The sequence below is a fragment of the Anas platyrhynchos genome, chromosome 12, assembly GCF_047663525.1.
Source record: "Anas platyrhynchos isolate ZD024472 breed Pekin duck chromosome 12, IASCAAS_PekinDuck_T2T, whole genome shotgun sequence".
Classification (NCBI taxonomy): domain Eukaryota; kingdom Metazoa; phylum Chordata; class Aves; order Anseriformes; family Anatidae; genus Anas; species Anas platyrhynchos.
In genome coordinates, this window is record NC_092598.1 from 6,910,112 (window position 1) to 6,923,287 (window position 13,176).

A 13,176-nucleotide genomic window follows, 5' to 3' on the forward strand; every position below is an offset into this window, starting at 1 on the left:
TTTATGGAAAGATGGTATATGTCCCAGAGATCCGAGTGCATTTGTGCAGGGCAGCGTGGAGTTACACAGCAGTCTCAGTTCGAACGTTTCCTAGTTTAGAGTGTTTGAGTTTAATCCTGTTCTTGTAAAATAGAGATACATACAGATATTACTTAACCTTAAAGCAGATGTAGAAATATTATTTCTGTTGAGAATAATTAATAAAAATAGGGAGGTCAGTAATGACTCTCAGATCTATCTATTCCATGGTCTAACAGGTACTCTAAGGTGCTCATGAATTAAACTTGGATGGTGTGTAGATGGCGGTGGATGGTGTGAGATGAAAAGTTGCACTTGAAGTACTTCAGTTTTCCTGTGCTTGGAGGGTTTTCTAATCTTGACGTTTCAGTGAGAATGCACCCGTTCGCCTACTCTTTTGCATGTATTTTGCCATTGACAGTTCGCAGTCCTGTTTTCACAGTTGGGATCATTATCAACATTCACTTACTGAAATACAATATTTGGTTATTAAGAATAGAAAATATAATATCAATTTTTTGCTGTTTTAAAAAAGTAAACAGTTTACAGTCCAGATCCATTGTGTGTTCAACATTACCGAGCTGGAGTTCATGTAAATTTGCCTAAATTTTTACTGTCACATAAATTCTCTTTTCCAATATGTAAATTTTCAGAGTATTTTAAAACTCTTGGTTCCATTTTAAAATGTATAAAATGTAAAATTTGTTTTATTTCTTGGTCGTAAAAGACAAGAGAGTAAATTTGTTGATATTTTTTGAACCCTATCTAAATAGAGATCAGTTCTACCTGCATGGGTGTGCTTAAGCACTCAGGTTAGACATCACACAAACCTAACTGACAGTGTCAGCCATATTTCATTAATAGTTTGAATAGTAATCATTAATGTAAAGTGGAATCGTACTTGAATTGCAAGTGCTTATCAAAAAGCATATTTAGGAACTGAGGTATTACACAGACTTGTATTACACAGAATTTCTAGGTTGGAAGAGACCTCAAGATCATCGAGTCCAACCTCTAACCTAACACTAACAGTCCCCACTAAACCATATCCCTAAGCTCTACATCTAAACGTCTTTTGAAGACTTCCAGGGATGGTGACTCCACCACCTCCCTGGGCAGCCCGTTCCAGTGCCTAACAACCCTTTCAGTAAAGAAATTCTTCCTAACATCTAACCTAAAACTCCCCTGGCGTAACTTTAGCCCATTCCCCCTCGTCCTGTCACCAGGCACGTGGGAGAACAGGCCAACCCCCACCTCGCTACAGCCTCCTTTAATGTACTTATACAGAGCAATAAGGTCACCCCTGAGCCTCCTCTTCTCTAGGCTGAACAAGCCCAGCTCCTTCAGCCGCTCCTCATAAGACTTGCTCTCCAGGCCCCTCACCAGCTTCGTCGCCCTTCTTTGGACCCGCTCAAGCACCTCGATGTCCTTCTTGTAGCGAGGGGCCCAAAACTGAACACAGTACTCGAGGTGCGGCCTCACCAGAGCCGAGTACAGGGGGACGATCACCTCCCTAGCCCTGCTGGTCACAGTGTTTCTGATACAAGCCAGGATGCCGTTGGCCTTCTTGGCCACCTGAGCACACTGCTGGCTCATATTCAGCCGACTGTCCACCAATACTCCCAGGTCCTTCTCTGCCTGGCAGCTCTCCAACCATTCCTCTCCCAGCCTGTAGTTCTGCTTGGGGTTATTGCGCCCCAGGTGCAGGACCCGGCACTTGGCCTTGTTGAATTTCATACAGTTGACCTCCGCCCATCGGTGCAGCCTATCCAAATCAAAACCATACCTGATCAGGTAAACCATACCTGATCTTTATTTTGCTATGACCAGATCCACAGTGGTAAATAATTAAAACTTAGTAGAGCTCTGTAAAAGTACTCTTTCACTTTTTCTATTAAATATGAATATAAATGCACTTTACTGCCAAAAGTAGCTCCTAAAATAAATAAATATTTAAATACATTTTTCTCCCCAAGTTTAGGTATTTGTCAGATTTTTGTGCATCTTGCATTGATTTTAATTCAGACTGAAATTAATACAGTGAATTGGAGGAAGCTGTCTCCGTGAAAGCTACAATATAATTCATTACTAAAATATTGTGCCTCCAAGAAGTAGATTGCCTGAGTTAAGTGACAAGGATTGTTACTGTAGCCAGTAACCACACCATCTACAATTTTTCTAACACATTATGGTAAAATCAAGAATAAAAGATTTTTCCAATCCTTTTTATCACTGTAGATAAGACATCCAGGGACAGGTCCTCTGCTGAATTGAAGCTTTTTCAGTTTCCATCATCTTAAGAAATACAACAGCTGAGGGTCTGCCAAATGAAACTTATTACCAGTCAGCACAGAAAAACATTTATTACAAGGAAAAGAGATCAATTTTATACCCTCAGGCTCAAGAAGTGAGGAAGCCATCTCTAACCATCTCTATTCCCAGTCCCCACACAGCTATACTACTGCTTTGCTCAAGCTTCTTGTAGTAAAGCATTTGAGTCCTGCTTACTCAGTGAGCAAATGTGTCTTCATTTGTAGAATCATAAAATCATGGACTGGTTTGGGTTGGAAGGGCCCTTAAAGATCGTCTAATTCCACTACCCCTGCCATGGGCAGGGACGACTTCCACTAGAGCAGGTTGCTCAAAGCCCCATCCATCTTGGCCTTGAATTCGTAGAAGGCATTGTGGAAGGATCAGTTAGCTGAGTGTTTGCTAACTAGAAGATAGGAAATATCTCCCATCCCCAAATCCTTAATCCTTCCACTGCACTGGCACAAGCAAGCTCCAGCACCTGCCCATGAGCCCCTGCGGAAGGCAGGGATCCACCTGTTAGGAGTCCATCTCAGGAGAGGAGCACAGAGTGCTGGGGCATGGCCAGTAACATATGCTGTATCGCCAAAAGTCTCCAGACAATATTTCATGTCTACTGAAGGTATTTCTGCTTCATCAGTCCAGTCAAATGCCTTCTGATTTAAAGGAGCATTGTGCTGGCATTTCTGCACTCTGCTTATATGTCCTGCAGGTGCTGGGCCAAGCAAACACTTCACTATTTTGGATTACTTGGATGAACTTTAGCTTAACAAAGAATCAGGTCTCCAGCAAATTCTTTCGCAAACTCTGTGTGTAAATATGTTATGTGTGTATCATGTTTAGTTCATCTGCCTTCCAAATGACAGAAATGACAGAATCCATTTTTTTTTTTTCCCAAACAAAACCAAAATACCCCTCTCTAGATCCTGTTACAAGGCAAAAATCCTGGGATTGCTTGGGAATATACATTTTCCAAAATCAACACTGAGAACAAGACATCTGTCAAAAAGCATAGCTACTCCTGGGTGACGGTGCAGTCAGAGTGCTCAGCTACTTGTGGTGGGGGTAGGTAACTTTTTAATTTCCAATGCTCTTCTTTTTCATTTTCAATGCATCTCAAACATTTCAGCTGCGTTTAATTTTGAAAATTGTTTATAAATACAGACAGAAGGTTACACTGAACACCTGGTCCTTATTTTTTATCTAACAACTTATAACATAAATGAAGTATCGTCACACTTCCTTTGTAGTAGAAAAAAAATAAATCCTTCTAGTCTCAATTCATGTCACTTATGGTGAGGACTATCTGTAGGCATATAATACATGTATCTTGCTCTTGAAGTAACATGGAAATTAAGTATGTACTTCAATGTAGTTGTAATTTGGGAACATGAAAAGATAACAAATAATTAGTACAATTTATCTATCTGTAGAGAGTAACTGAAGACTATAATATTATGAAGACCTCTAGTGACAGTTGCACCCTGGTCTCACTGCTTAATTACAAATATTTGAGTTCTGCCAGCTTAAATCCTGAAGTTCTACTTAAGATAAAGATTACTTATTAACATATTCTTCTAGGCATTTCTTTGTTCAGAACATGTATATTTTAAAATCCCGTGTGCTCTGTCAGTGAAAGTAGGATGTAGTGAAAGCAGAAAACTGGCACATGGGAAATCCTGGAAAAAGAATTGAGAACAAAAAAATTATTGGCCTTTAAATCGGAACTGAGTCATATAAACAAGATTATATGATGCAGCTGTCCTTAACATCAAAGAACTGGACTGGATGACCATGGAAAAGCCACGTTATGCTCCTGTATTGGCAAGAAACGTGCAGGTGAAATTCAGGAATATCTTCTTAGTGTGTTGTTAGACTTCACAGCATATCAGTACACTCTTCAAGGCCCACCAGGAGCACTGTAGCCCAAATACAGCTACTTTATTTTTCTTGCTTCCCTTTAAAACAAACAAAAGTTTGGATGGATAGCATGGATAGCAGCATGGGTAAAGACAATGGAAGTAACCGTGTTTCCAGATTTGACTTGCTGTGCCCAATGAACCATGTGTGAGGTGCACGATACATCCCAATTAAAGGATGTATCTATAAAATCGTTTAATCACTTAAGACATTTGTCGCTTTCCCTGTAGTCTGACCTGATGTAGAAAATAGATATACACTAGGTACAGGAGCTTGCAGAACTCTGAAGTCTGTAAAAAATACTGAAAAAAATGCAAAATGTTTTGTTGCCATTTGCAAGCACATGAGCAGAGCTCTAAGCAAATGCTGCTGGTTTCTGCAGGGAATTAGGATTCGAAGTATTACTGATTTTTGCTGGAGGAAGATTCTGCAAATATGCCATTTATAACTAAAACGTTTCATCTGACTTCAATAGTAGCTGTGTTGCAGAGAAGGAAATTAGTGTTAAAAACTTGTTGCCAAATGAAATCCTATTTTACTTAGTTCATGTCAGTGGAATTGTACCAAGGATGAGCTTGGACTTGTTTAGATAAAATTCTTTTCTACTACTTTTTCTCTTATATTTTGAGTAGACATTTATTTTACTACATTTTTTTTCTAATACTTCCATAGGACACATTACAACAAAAGCAATTTGTTTAGAAGACCATCGTACACGAGTTAATTCCTCCTTTTGTGGTGCAAGGACGAAGCCTTTAAGTGAAACAAAACTATGCAATACTAATCCCTGCCCAGCATAGTAAGTTCTCTTTATTTTTCTACCTTTTGTTGTGCTTTATGACTGAGCTAGCCAGCAAGGTCATGATAGGCACACAGAATTGTATAGCCTGCTAGATGAACCTCTTTTTATTCTGTAATTTAAAACAGTAATTGTTTAAAAATGTTAGTTGTGTAGGCTTCTGCCCAATGATAATAATAGAGGCAGTATTTCTAATGTTGCTAAGCAAGACCTCCTGAGGATTGCTTGCAGCTCTGTCACCATGCTGGGGTTAGCTATGTGACACTGAGTAAATCTAAATTACTTAGGGGCCCATTCTGCCACCTTTACTCACCTTGAATCAATAAGACTATTTCCTGAGTAAAGTGCTACTCCCCGTGTGGAGACTTGGCCCTCTGACTCAGATTCCACATATTAGATTAGGCTAAAAGAATCTTGTGAAGTGTAATTAGTGATTTTTGGACAAAATGCTCCATAGAGTATTATGATACCAATAAGAAGACTATCTAAGCCAAATAAATTGTCAGTAATGTTCCTGGTGCCCTCAAAAATAAATATGAAGACATTTCCTATGTTAACAATCTTATTTTCTAAAAGACACAAGAAAGTGAGATGCAAAGGAAGACAATGACATATAGATAAGCCTTTAGAATCCAGCTGGTATAAATCAATAGAGTGCCTTTAAAAGCAAAGGAGTTACACTGATTTATAGTAGCTGTGGTAGGGGTCCTTTAGAAAAAAAAAAAGTTGCATGTTCATATAATTAAGCACAGTATCATGTGGCTTGGGATATACATGGGTAGATTTAAGGATGTATTGAGCGTCTTTCTTCTGCTGTTTTTTTCCATATTTGGACTCCTGATTTTGCGACCTTAGCATTACTTTAATTTTATATTAAACATGAGAAAAGGTGTATTATATTGGACAAGACATCCATGACTTCCAGAAAAAGAGTTCTTCTAAAGCGATATGTTGAAAAAATTAAGTGTTGCAGAAGAAAATAAAGAGAGGTAAAAAAGCAGTTTAAGTGCACAAGCAGCAGAAGGCAGAAAAAATGGAGGAAAGCTCTACTCCTGGTGTCATCTGGTGGTTTTACTCTGTAGTGATAAAAGCAATGGGTGATAAAAGCAATTAGCTAAGCCCACTCCCACACTTCATAAAAATAGCACATTTGATGAAGTTTAATAGGCTTTCCCTATCTTCCCCAATGCAGAAGAGGATGATGGGACAAAGCAGAAAGATACACATGCTCCGCAGTGGCTTTGTTTTTGATTAAAAATCCATAGTTTCCAATGTGTTTAACATTCTAAAAAATTGTCCAGTAATAGTTTGGAATTTCCTGCAAAATTTAAAGATTACAGCAGAGAACACAAAATCCAAATGGCAAATTATATACTATGACCACAAAAGGATAGAGATAAGATTTAAATAATGGCAGCATGTCACATCAGAGCCCCATGTTCCTGTTTCAGCAGTTTCTTTAGATTGCTTTTAGCCACATGATTTTCTGAATACTAATTTTGAGTAATCTTTGTAGCCAAACACAATCTGTTTGTATATGACTTATCTTCTGCCAGAAGTATTTTTACCCAATGAACACAGTATCGTGTAGACAGAAACGCGATGTCTGTGATGTTCCCAGGAGTCTTCTTAAGCTGCTTATGCTTACCTTCATTTTGATGTGGTATTGTGCTATAAAGCTTCAGCAAATGATCTTCATTTCTATTTTGTTCCTCTGGACCACACAGAAAATTTCTATTTCTATTAAACAGAGATCCCAACGTATTTTAAAGATCCACCGATATAATTATCACTGAAAATGCTGAATATCCTTTTTGACATGCAGTGCAATATTTTCATGCTAAACTTGCTCTGATAGTCTTGGATTTACTACAACACAATTAATGACTTTATGTCTAAAAAGAAAAACTGTAAAAGCCTCAAGCCCTCAAAAACTACACCTTTCAGGAAGAACAGTTCAACTCACTAATTAATTATTTTTAAAATCCTGAGGATATATTAATGTATGGAGGATCTACATGTAGGACCTTGTCTTAAGTTAACAGATTGCTTAAGTTAACAGATTGCCATTCAACCGAGTACAACCATGCCAGATCGTCTTTGTTGAGGAATCTACCTAGAAAGTCATGACGTAATTTTACCCACAAAACTGAGACTGTCAACATAAAAAAAATCTATATTTATATTAATAAATACAGTGGAGGAGACAAGGAATGCTTAATAGCTAGCAAATAGAAGAAAAACAAATATGGTAAGCCTAACAGGAAAGAAAAGGTGGTGAAAAATAGATGAGATACAAGTGTGTCTGTTTTGTGACTTAAAAGAGAAGACTCCAGCCTTGTAAAGGTCAATGAAGTATACTTGCCGCATAAGAACAAAGACTTAGAGGTAAGAGGCAGAACAAAACTACCACCCTAACAGTAAGAACACAGGCATCAAAATGCACGCTGTTGTTGGGTTTCAGAGCTGCCAAATCTGCTCATAATTAGTTAGTTATTTGAGCTAATGAAAGATACTCTTGGATCACAGCCCAGATAATCCTGGAAAATGGCAGTTTACTAGAGGACATTAAAGCAAGTTTATTGCCCTCTCCTCAGTGGACAAGGGAACTTTCTGGACACTTATGGTGAATAAACTCTTAAAATGTTTGCTTTTGATTGCTCTGCCAATCATAGTTGTCAGAAACATTAAGGAAAACTAATTAAAAGCTGTAGAATGGATTAAAACTGTATCTTCTGTCCAGATGTTTGTATTGCAAAGGTCTAAACATTTATATATCAGGCAAAAAGGAAATTTCTGACATGTGCTGGAAATACATAACTACTGACTTCTCATATTAATATTTCTTTGCACTTAAATTAGGTCTTTTTATATTTCCCACTACTTTTGGCAGTTACTGAAGTTCCTAGATTGAGCATTGGGATTTCTTCTGTTCCCAAAGGAATTTTACCAAGAATATGCCTTTTATACATTTTTTACCAATTAAAATTAGTTTTGTTTACAGGCAGATGTGAACAGACAGGCAAATGAGATGCTGGACATCTTTCACACAGTAAGAAAACAAAACAAAACAAAACAAAACTTTCCTGTCATTAAAACTCTATGTAAGCAGCTATTCTAGTCATTACAGGGCTAATGCTGTGAAAAATGATGGAAGTGAGGATAGGAGAAGCAGCTGGAGTTGAGACATAAAGCCCTTTTCTAAGACATCAATTATTAACAATCTGTAAAACTGTTTTAAAATACTTAGTTTAAATTCAGTGTTGGGTATTTGAATGAGTTCTCAACTTGAGCAATCACTTAAACATTCTTCATTTACTTTGTTTTCTTCAGCCCTGTTTTCCCATTGAGTTGTCGGGTTACGGTCTCACATCTTAAGCCTTCAGGAACAGACACAGTTGTGTGTTTGCAAAGTGATGCACAAGAGCTGGGGATCCACCCAGTGCTTCTATAACAGGAACACTGAGCAACTACTGACATTTCAGAACTGAACTTAGCCTAAGTGACTGGCAGTGACTATTCAGGCTTTGTGTAATTTTAGTGACAGCATGCATAACTGAAGCTTGCCTGTGACTGCAGCATAGATTTGCCCAACATATTTTGCTGGTTGAATTCCTACTGTTTTATTTAGATTCCACATCATCTGTCTGCCAAATTTATTAGTCTGAGGACAATTAAATCCTCCAAACACTAACAGCAGGACTGCTGATTTTAGCAAGTATGTTCTTTTTTATAAATAGAGTAAAGCTAAGGTTTGCCATTGATATTGCTGGACAGCACCATGCCAACATTTGTCACCCTAAGCAAATGCATCTATGCATATGTGCGTTGGGAGGCACCTGCCCAGCTAAAATGGCCCCACTCTTCCCCTGCCATGCCAGCTTTTTCCTTACGTAAGCTTAGGTGGATCTTCCTCCTCTCTCTGCCTTCTGACAGAGACTGAAGGGAAAAATGTAACAGCAAAGGGCAAAACTTTCCAGTGATACAATCTCATCTATTTACAGACCTGGCTATCCATCTGACTTTTCTTTTGGCCTCTGGTCTGTTAGTCTATTTGGAGGTCCCTTCAGCAGCTAAAATGAGAAAAGCTATCATCCTATCATTTCTTTAGAGAAGATTTTTCTTTTCCTTTTTTAGAGAGTTTTTCGGTAAAGACATTGTCATGGTTAAAAGGAATGGTGATTTGTTAGCCAGATCTGTAGATTTTCTGGATACTCCACCAGCCTCAGAGTGGCAGTGTCTCCCTCAGTCCCTGTGGAATTCCAAATTCTAGGTCAGATTCATAGGCAAGTTCATTCTGGTAGATGAGAACTGTAAATAAGTAATACTAGTTTTTCTAGTTGTATGACTTATATTTCATCCCTATCAAAATGTTCTCTGCTTTGAAGATAAAGTAACTAAGGCTTTTTGATTGCTTGAAAAGATATCGGTACACCAGTAGAGTAGACTAAGCTGAATCCCTTAGTGACTCACCTTTGATAGGTGGCTCAAATGCATTGATTTTATAAAGCTAATTTGCCTCCTGTGTTTTTCTAATATATATTTTCTCCGTTAAGCTGGTCACCAGGTGAATGGGGTGCATGCAGCAAGTCTTGTGGAGGTGGACAACAAAGTCGCCTCATTCAGTGTGTCCAGAAAAAGGCTTTCCAGAGAGAGGAGGTAGTGGCCCACTCCCTGTGTCCTGTCAGCACCCCTGCCCAAGTGCAGATGTGCAACAGTCAAGACTGCCCACCTGAATGGAGCCCTGGACTGTGGTCTCAGGTAACTTGAAAAACTTCTATTTTCTTTTGCTGGCATAATGAAAATACTGCCAAAATCTCAGCTCAAGAAGGAAGTGTAAACTTTGTGAAAATCAGTATTTTGCGAATAGCTCTATTTATAAAGGTAACGTACACAACGTATATATTTTACCTAGCCTTCATAAGGGGTCAGACAGGAGGGGTTGCCGGAAGGGGACACGTGGTGTCCTGCTGGATACATACAAACAGATGGAAGATTTTTCTGGTTTATAACTTCAGGCTCTATGAATTCTTCAAAGCCATTAACTCTTCTCTGAGATAGTTCCCACAGCAATATTAACTTTTCTTAGAGATGACAGGCAGTCAAGGACGAAGAAGTATTTGGACATGCTTAGTTGCATACACACTTTTGAATCGCAGGTTGATAAATTTGTGATTTACATGTGCAATAATAATTTATGTGTTTTTGCCTTTGTCAGAATAACTCTTCTTTAGCGTACTTTAGAATATTGCTGTACTTAATTTCCACGAGGGGCATAAGGCCCCTAGGCAGATTCCTGTGTGTACACACCCTGATTCACAAACCTATGAAATGCCTCACATTAAACCAATCTAAGTTAAAAAGCATACACACACTTAAACAAAACTCATCTCTGCTCTTTTTTTCACTATTGCTGCTGCTGGTATGAACTATGAATGTAAGGAGAGGTCAAGTACTGGGAAGTCCTTAGATGTAAGAGAGAGACAACAGTACACCTATATCAAAGGGAGTGACAATATTTTGATTTTTCCATCTTCATTTAATGAGATTCAAGGTGGATTTAAATTTACTGAAAATTCTGTTACTTTTATATACAATTCTTGGTGCTATTTCTCTTTAGGTCCTTTTCAAGACCATCTTGACCTAAGCATTCTGGGTTGAGAAGCACAGACTGCTTCTCTCAGGGAGGGCCCTGTTATGGACTGTTGCAGACAAGTAGCTTTTTCTTCCAGCATATGTGAGCAAAACTTTACTATGGCAGATATGGTGATTAGATATTTAAAATTAGATATTTAAAATAAGATATTTAAAAAGGAAGAACAAAGTCTTCAAACATATTTTCTTCCTCTTCGGGAGGTGTATAATTCAAGCTGGGATTTCAAATAAGCCTGTGAAAATTAAGTCCACAAGTCCTGCCTAAATGTAGTGAACAGGCCTGTTGAACAAGTTGGTAAAGATTTCAAGAGTCAGCTGAAAGCTCCTATGTCACAGGCTCAAAAGAGTTAAAGAAAAATAAATGCAAAATACCCAATTTCTCTTCACTAATCAGGTAGTCATTTTAAATGATTCTTTTTGTCTGTCTGGGGGGAAGATTACAACCACAGATTTTCTGCAAGCAGGTATTTCTGATGCATCTTCAGTGCAACTCTGCTTTCATGAAATCTTTTAAAAACATCTGTGATTTAATTTGTATAGTGATAATGTGGTATTCCACATTGGAATGTGCCTGTTAATTATTAGTAAGAAGAAGAATGCTTAGAAGAGGATGCAACAAGGCAGAAAGCTCTTTATTTCCTCATTTCACCAGAAATGGCTCATTAGTGCATTCTGTTTCATGCTAAGGCAATGAAAACTACGGAATGTCTTTTCAACTGAGCCACGACTCAGCAATACACATTTGTTCACTGGTGACTTGTCCTAAGCTTCATTGCAATCTTGGCAATTGACATATCTTTGGCCAAGCATCCTAACCATTTTCTGTATCAGATTCTGTCTTGTGAGATTCATTCATGAAGGAGTTATGTATAGATTCCCTGGATACCCCTGGGCCTATGTGAGGACAAAATAACAAACAGCTGAGAACATCTTGCTGTGGGAGATCTTCAGAGGGGAGGTTAGAACCAGTTTTCAAGTATGTTGTCCAGGGAAAAACAATTTTGCTCACAACTTAGTATCTCTCATTAATGGAAGAGAGATATTACTTATCTGTCCTACATGGGGGCTGTAAGAGTTCATAGTTTACATTACAAAACTGCTTAGAACAATTCTTTAGAAGCAACACACAGATGTTGCTGTTATGTGTTTACGAATTGAATTCAAATTTACTTGCATTATAATGACAGCCACAGAGCACATTAACCACAGTTTCTTTGCTCACTGTAAAATACAAATGTCAGTTTGCATTTCCTGTAGCTCAAATGAGTATTTCTTTCCATCACAGTGCTCCAAGACCTGTGGGAGAGGTGTTAAGAAACGGGATATCTACTGCAAAAGTACTGGTTCTCCCAAGCTTAAAATCTTGCCTGATAGTATGTGCAGCCAAGACCATAAACCCGAATCCCAGCAGACCTGTGTGCTAGGACGCTGCCCCAGAAATGACCGTCTCCAGTGGGTGATTTCTTCCTGGAGTGAGGTAAAGTGGTAGAGCTACATGGCTCACTGTCTTCCTTCACTGGTCTTGACTTGGGGCACACACAAACTGTGTGGAGAAAAAGAAGCTGAGCTGACATTTGAAAATCAGGTGTTGTTTGCAAGCCACTACAAAAACAGTTCTTTAAATTCAGGTGTAGTTAGATGTACTCTATGTCTTTGTTTTTCTGGACTTCCACTGACTTGGCTTCATATTTCTTTTTACACATTGTGGAACGTGGTCTTTGTGGTTTTGGTAATGCTTTTGTAGTTTCACGTAATTTGAGTTGTCTTGAGCATAGCACAGCCTCCTTTGAGGGCATTTCTATAGATGTAAAAGGTGTATGTTGCTTTTGCAGTGCTCAGCTTCCTGTGGCCCAGGTGTACACAAGCGAGAACTAAAATGTGGTGAGAAAAGCATCCATGGGAAATTGATCACCTTTCCTCAGAGAAGATGTAGAAACATCAAGAAACCAAACATAGACCTGGAAGAAGCTTGTAACAATGGAGCCTGTCCATCACAACCGTTGTATAACATGGTATCTGGCTGGTATTCCTCACCCTGGCAGCAGGTAGGAACAGGAAGCTTTCTTGCCTCTCTCTCCCAGTCCCAACTAGCACTGGCTCTCCAGCAGCATTTCATCTCGTGGATTTTCTGGAGTTTTTAAAGGAGCAAGTTTCTCTGCATGGTAGTTCAAGTAGCATACCCTAGTGCACAGCATTAAAGAATGGAACAACTGCAAAGTGACTGCTGACTCCTGGACAGTGTATCCACTGTAATTAGGAGGAGGTTTTAGAGAGCACCAAACCTAGAGAAGTGGTGGTATCACATGCCACAGAATGGGTGCTATCTGGAGCTGCATAAACATCCAGTATGGTGTAAAATGCTAAAGACTATGCCACTGTGACTTTACGGCAATGTGAGTCTGAGCTACCCAAACTGAAGCTAGCTTGAGTCTTACAGTCATTGTGCTGTAGTCAAAAATGTCCAACTGTAGGGA

General features: G+C 38.8%; 1 protein-coding gene and 1 long non-coding RNA gene across 10 annotated transcripts in view; one reads left to right on the top strand and one right to left on the bottom strand.

Moving 5' to 3' along the window:
* ADAMTS18 (ADAM metallopeptidase with thrombospondin type 1 motif 18) overlaps positions 1-13,176 on the top strand; it is a 187,608-nt gene that overhangs the window by 167,668 nt on the left and 6,764 nt on the right. For all 8 annotated transcript variants that reach the window (XM_072043722.1, XM_038185531.2, XM_038185532.2 and 5 more), the window contains 5 exons: positions 3,252-3,393; positions 4,921-5,047; positions 9,604-9,808; positions 11,988-12,179; positions 12,535-12,747. In XM_072043722.1, the coding sequence (XP_071899823.1) occupies positions 3,252-3,393; positions 4,921-5,047; positions 9,604-9,808; positions 11,988-12,179; positions 12,535-12,747 (879 nt within the window). The remainder of the gene's footprint in view (positions 1-3,251; positions 3,394-4,920; positions 5,048-9,603; positions 9,809-11,987; positions 12,180-12,534; positions 12,748-13,176) is intronic.
* Positions 1-13,176, bottom strand: part of LOC140003465 (uncharacterized) — a 177,503-nt gene that overhangs the window by 18,959 nt on the left and 145,368 nt on the right. The window lies entirely within an intron of this gene.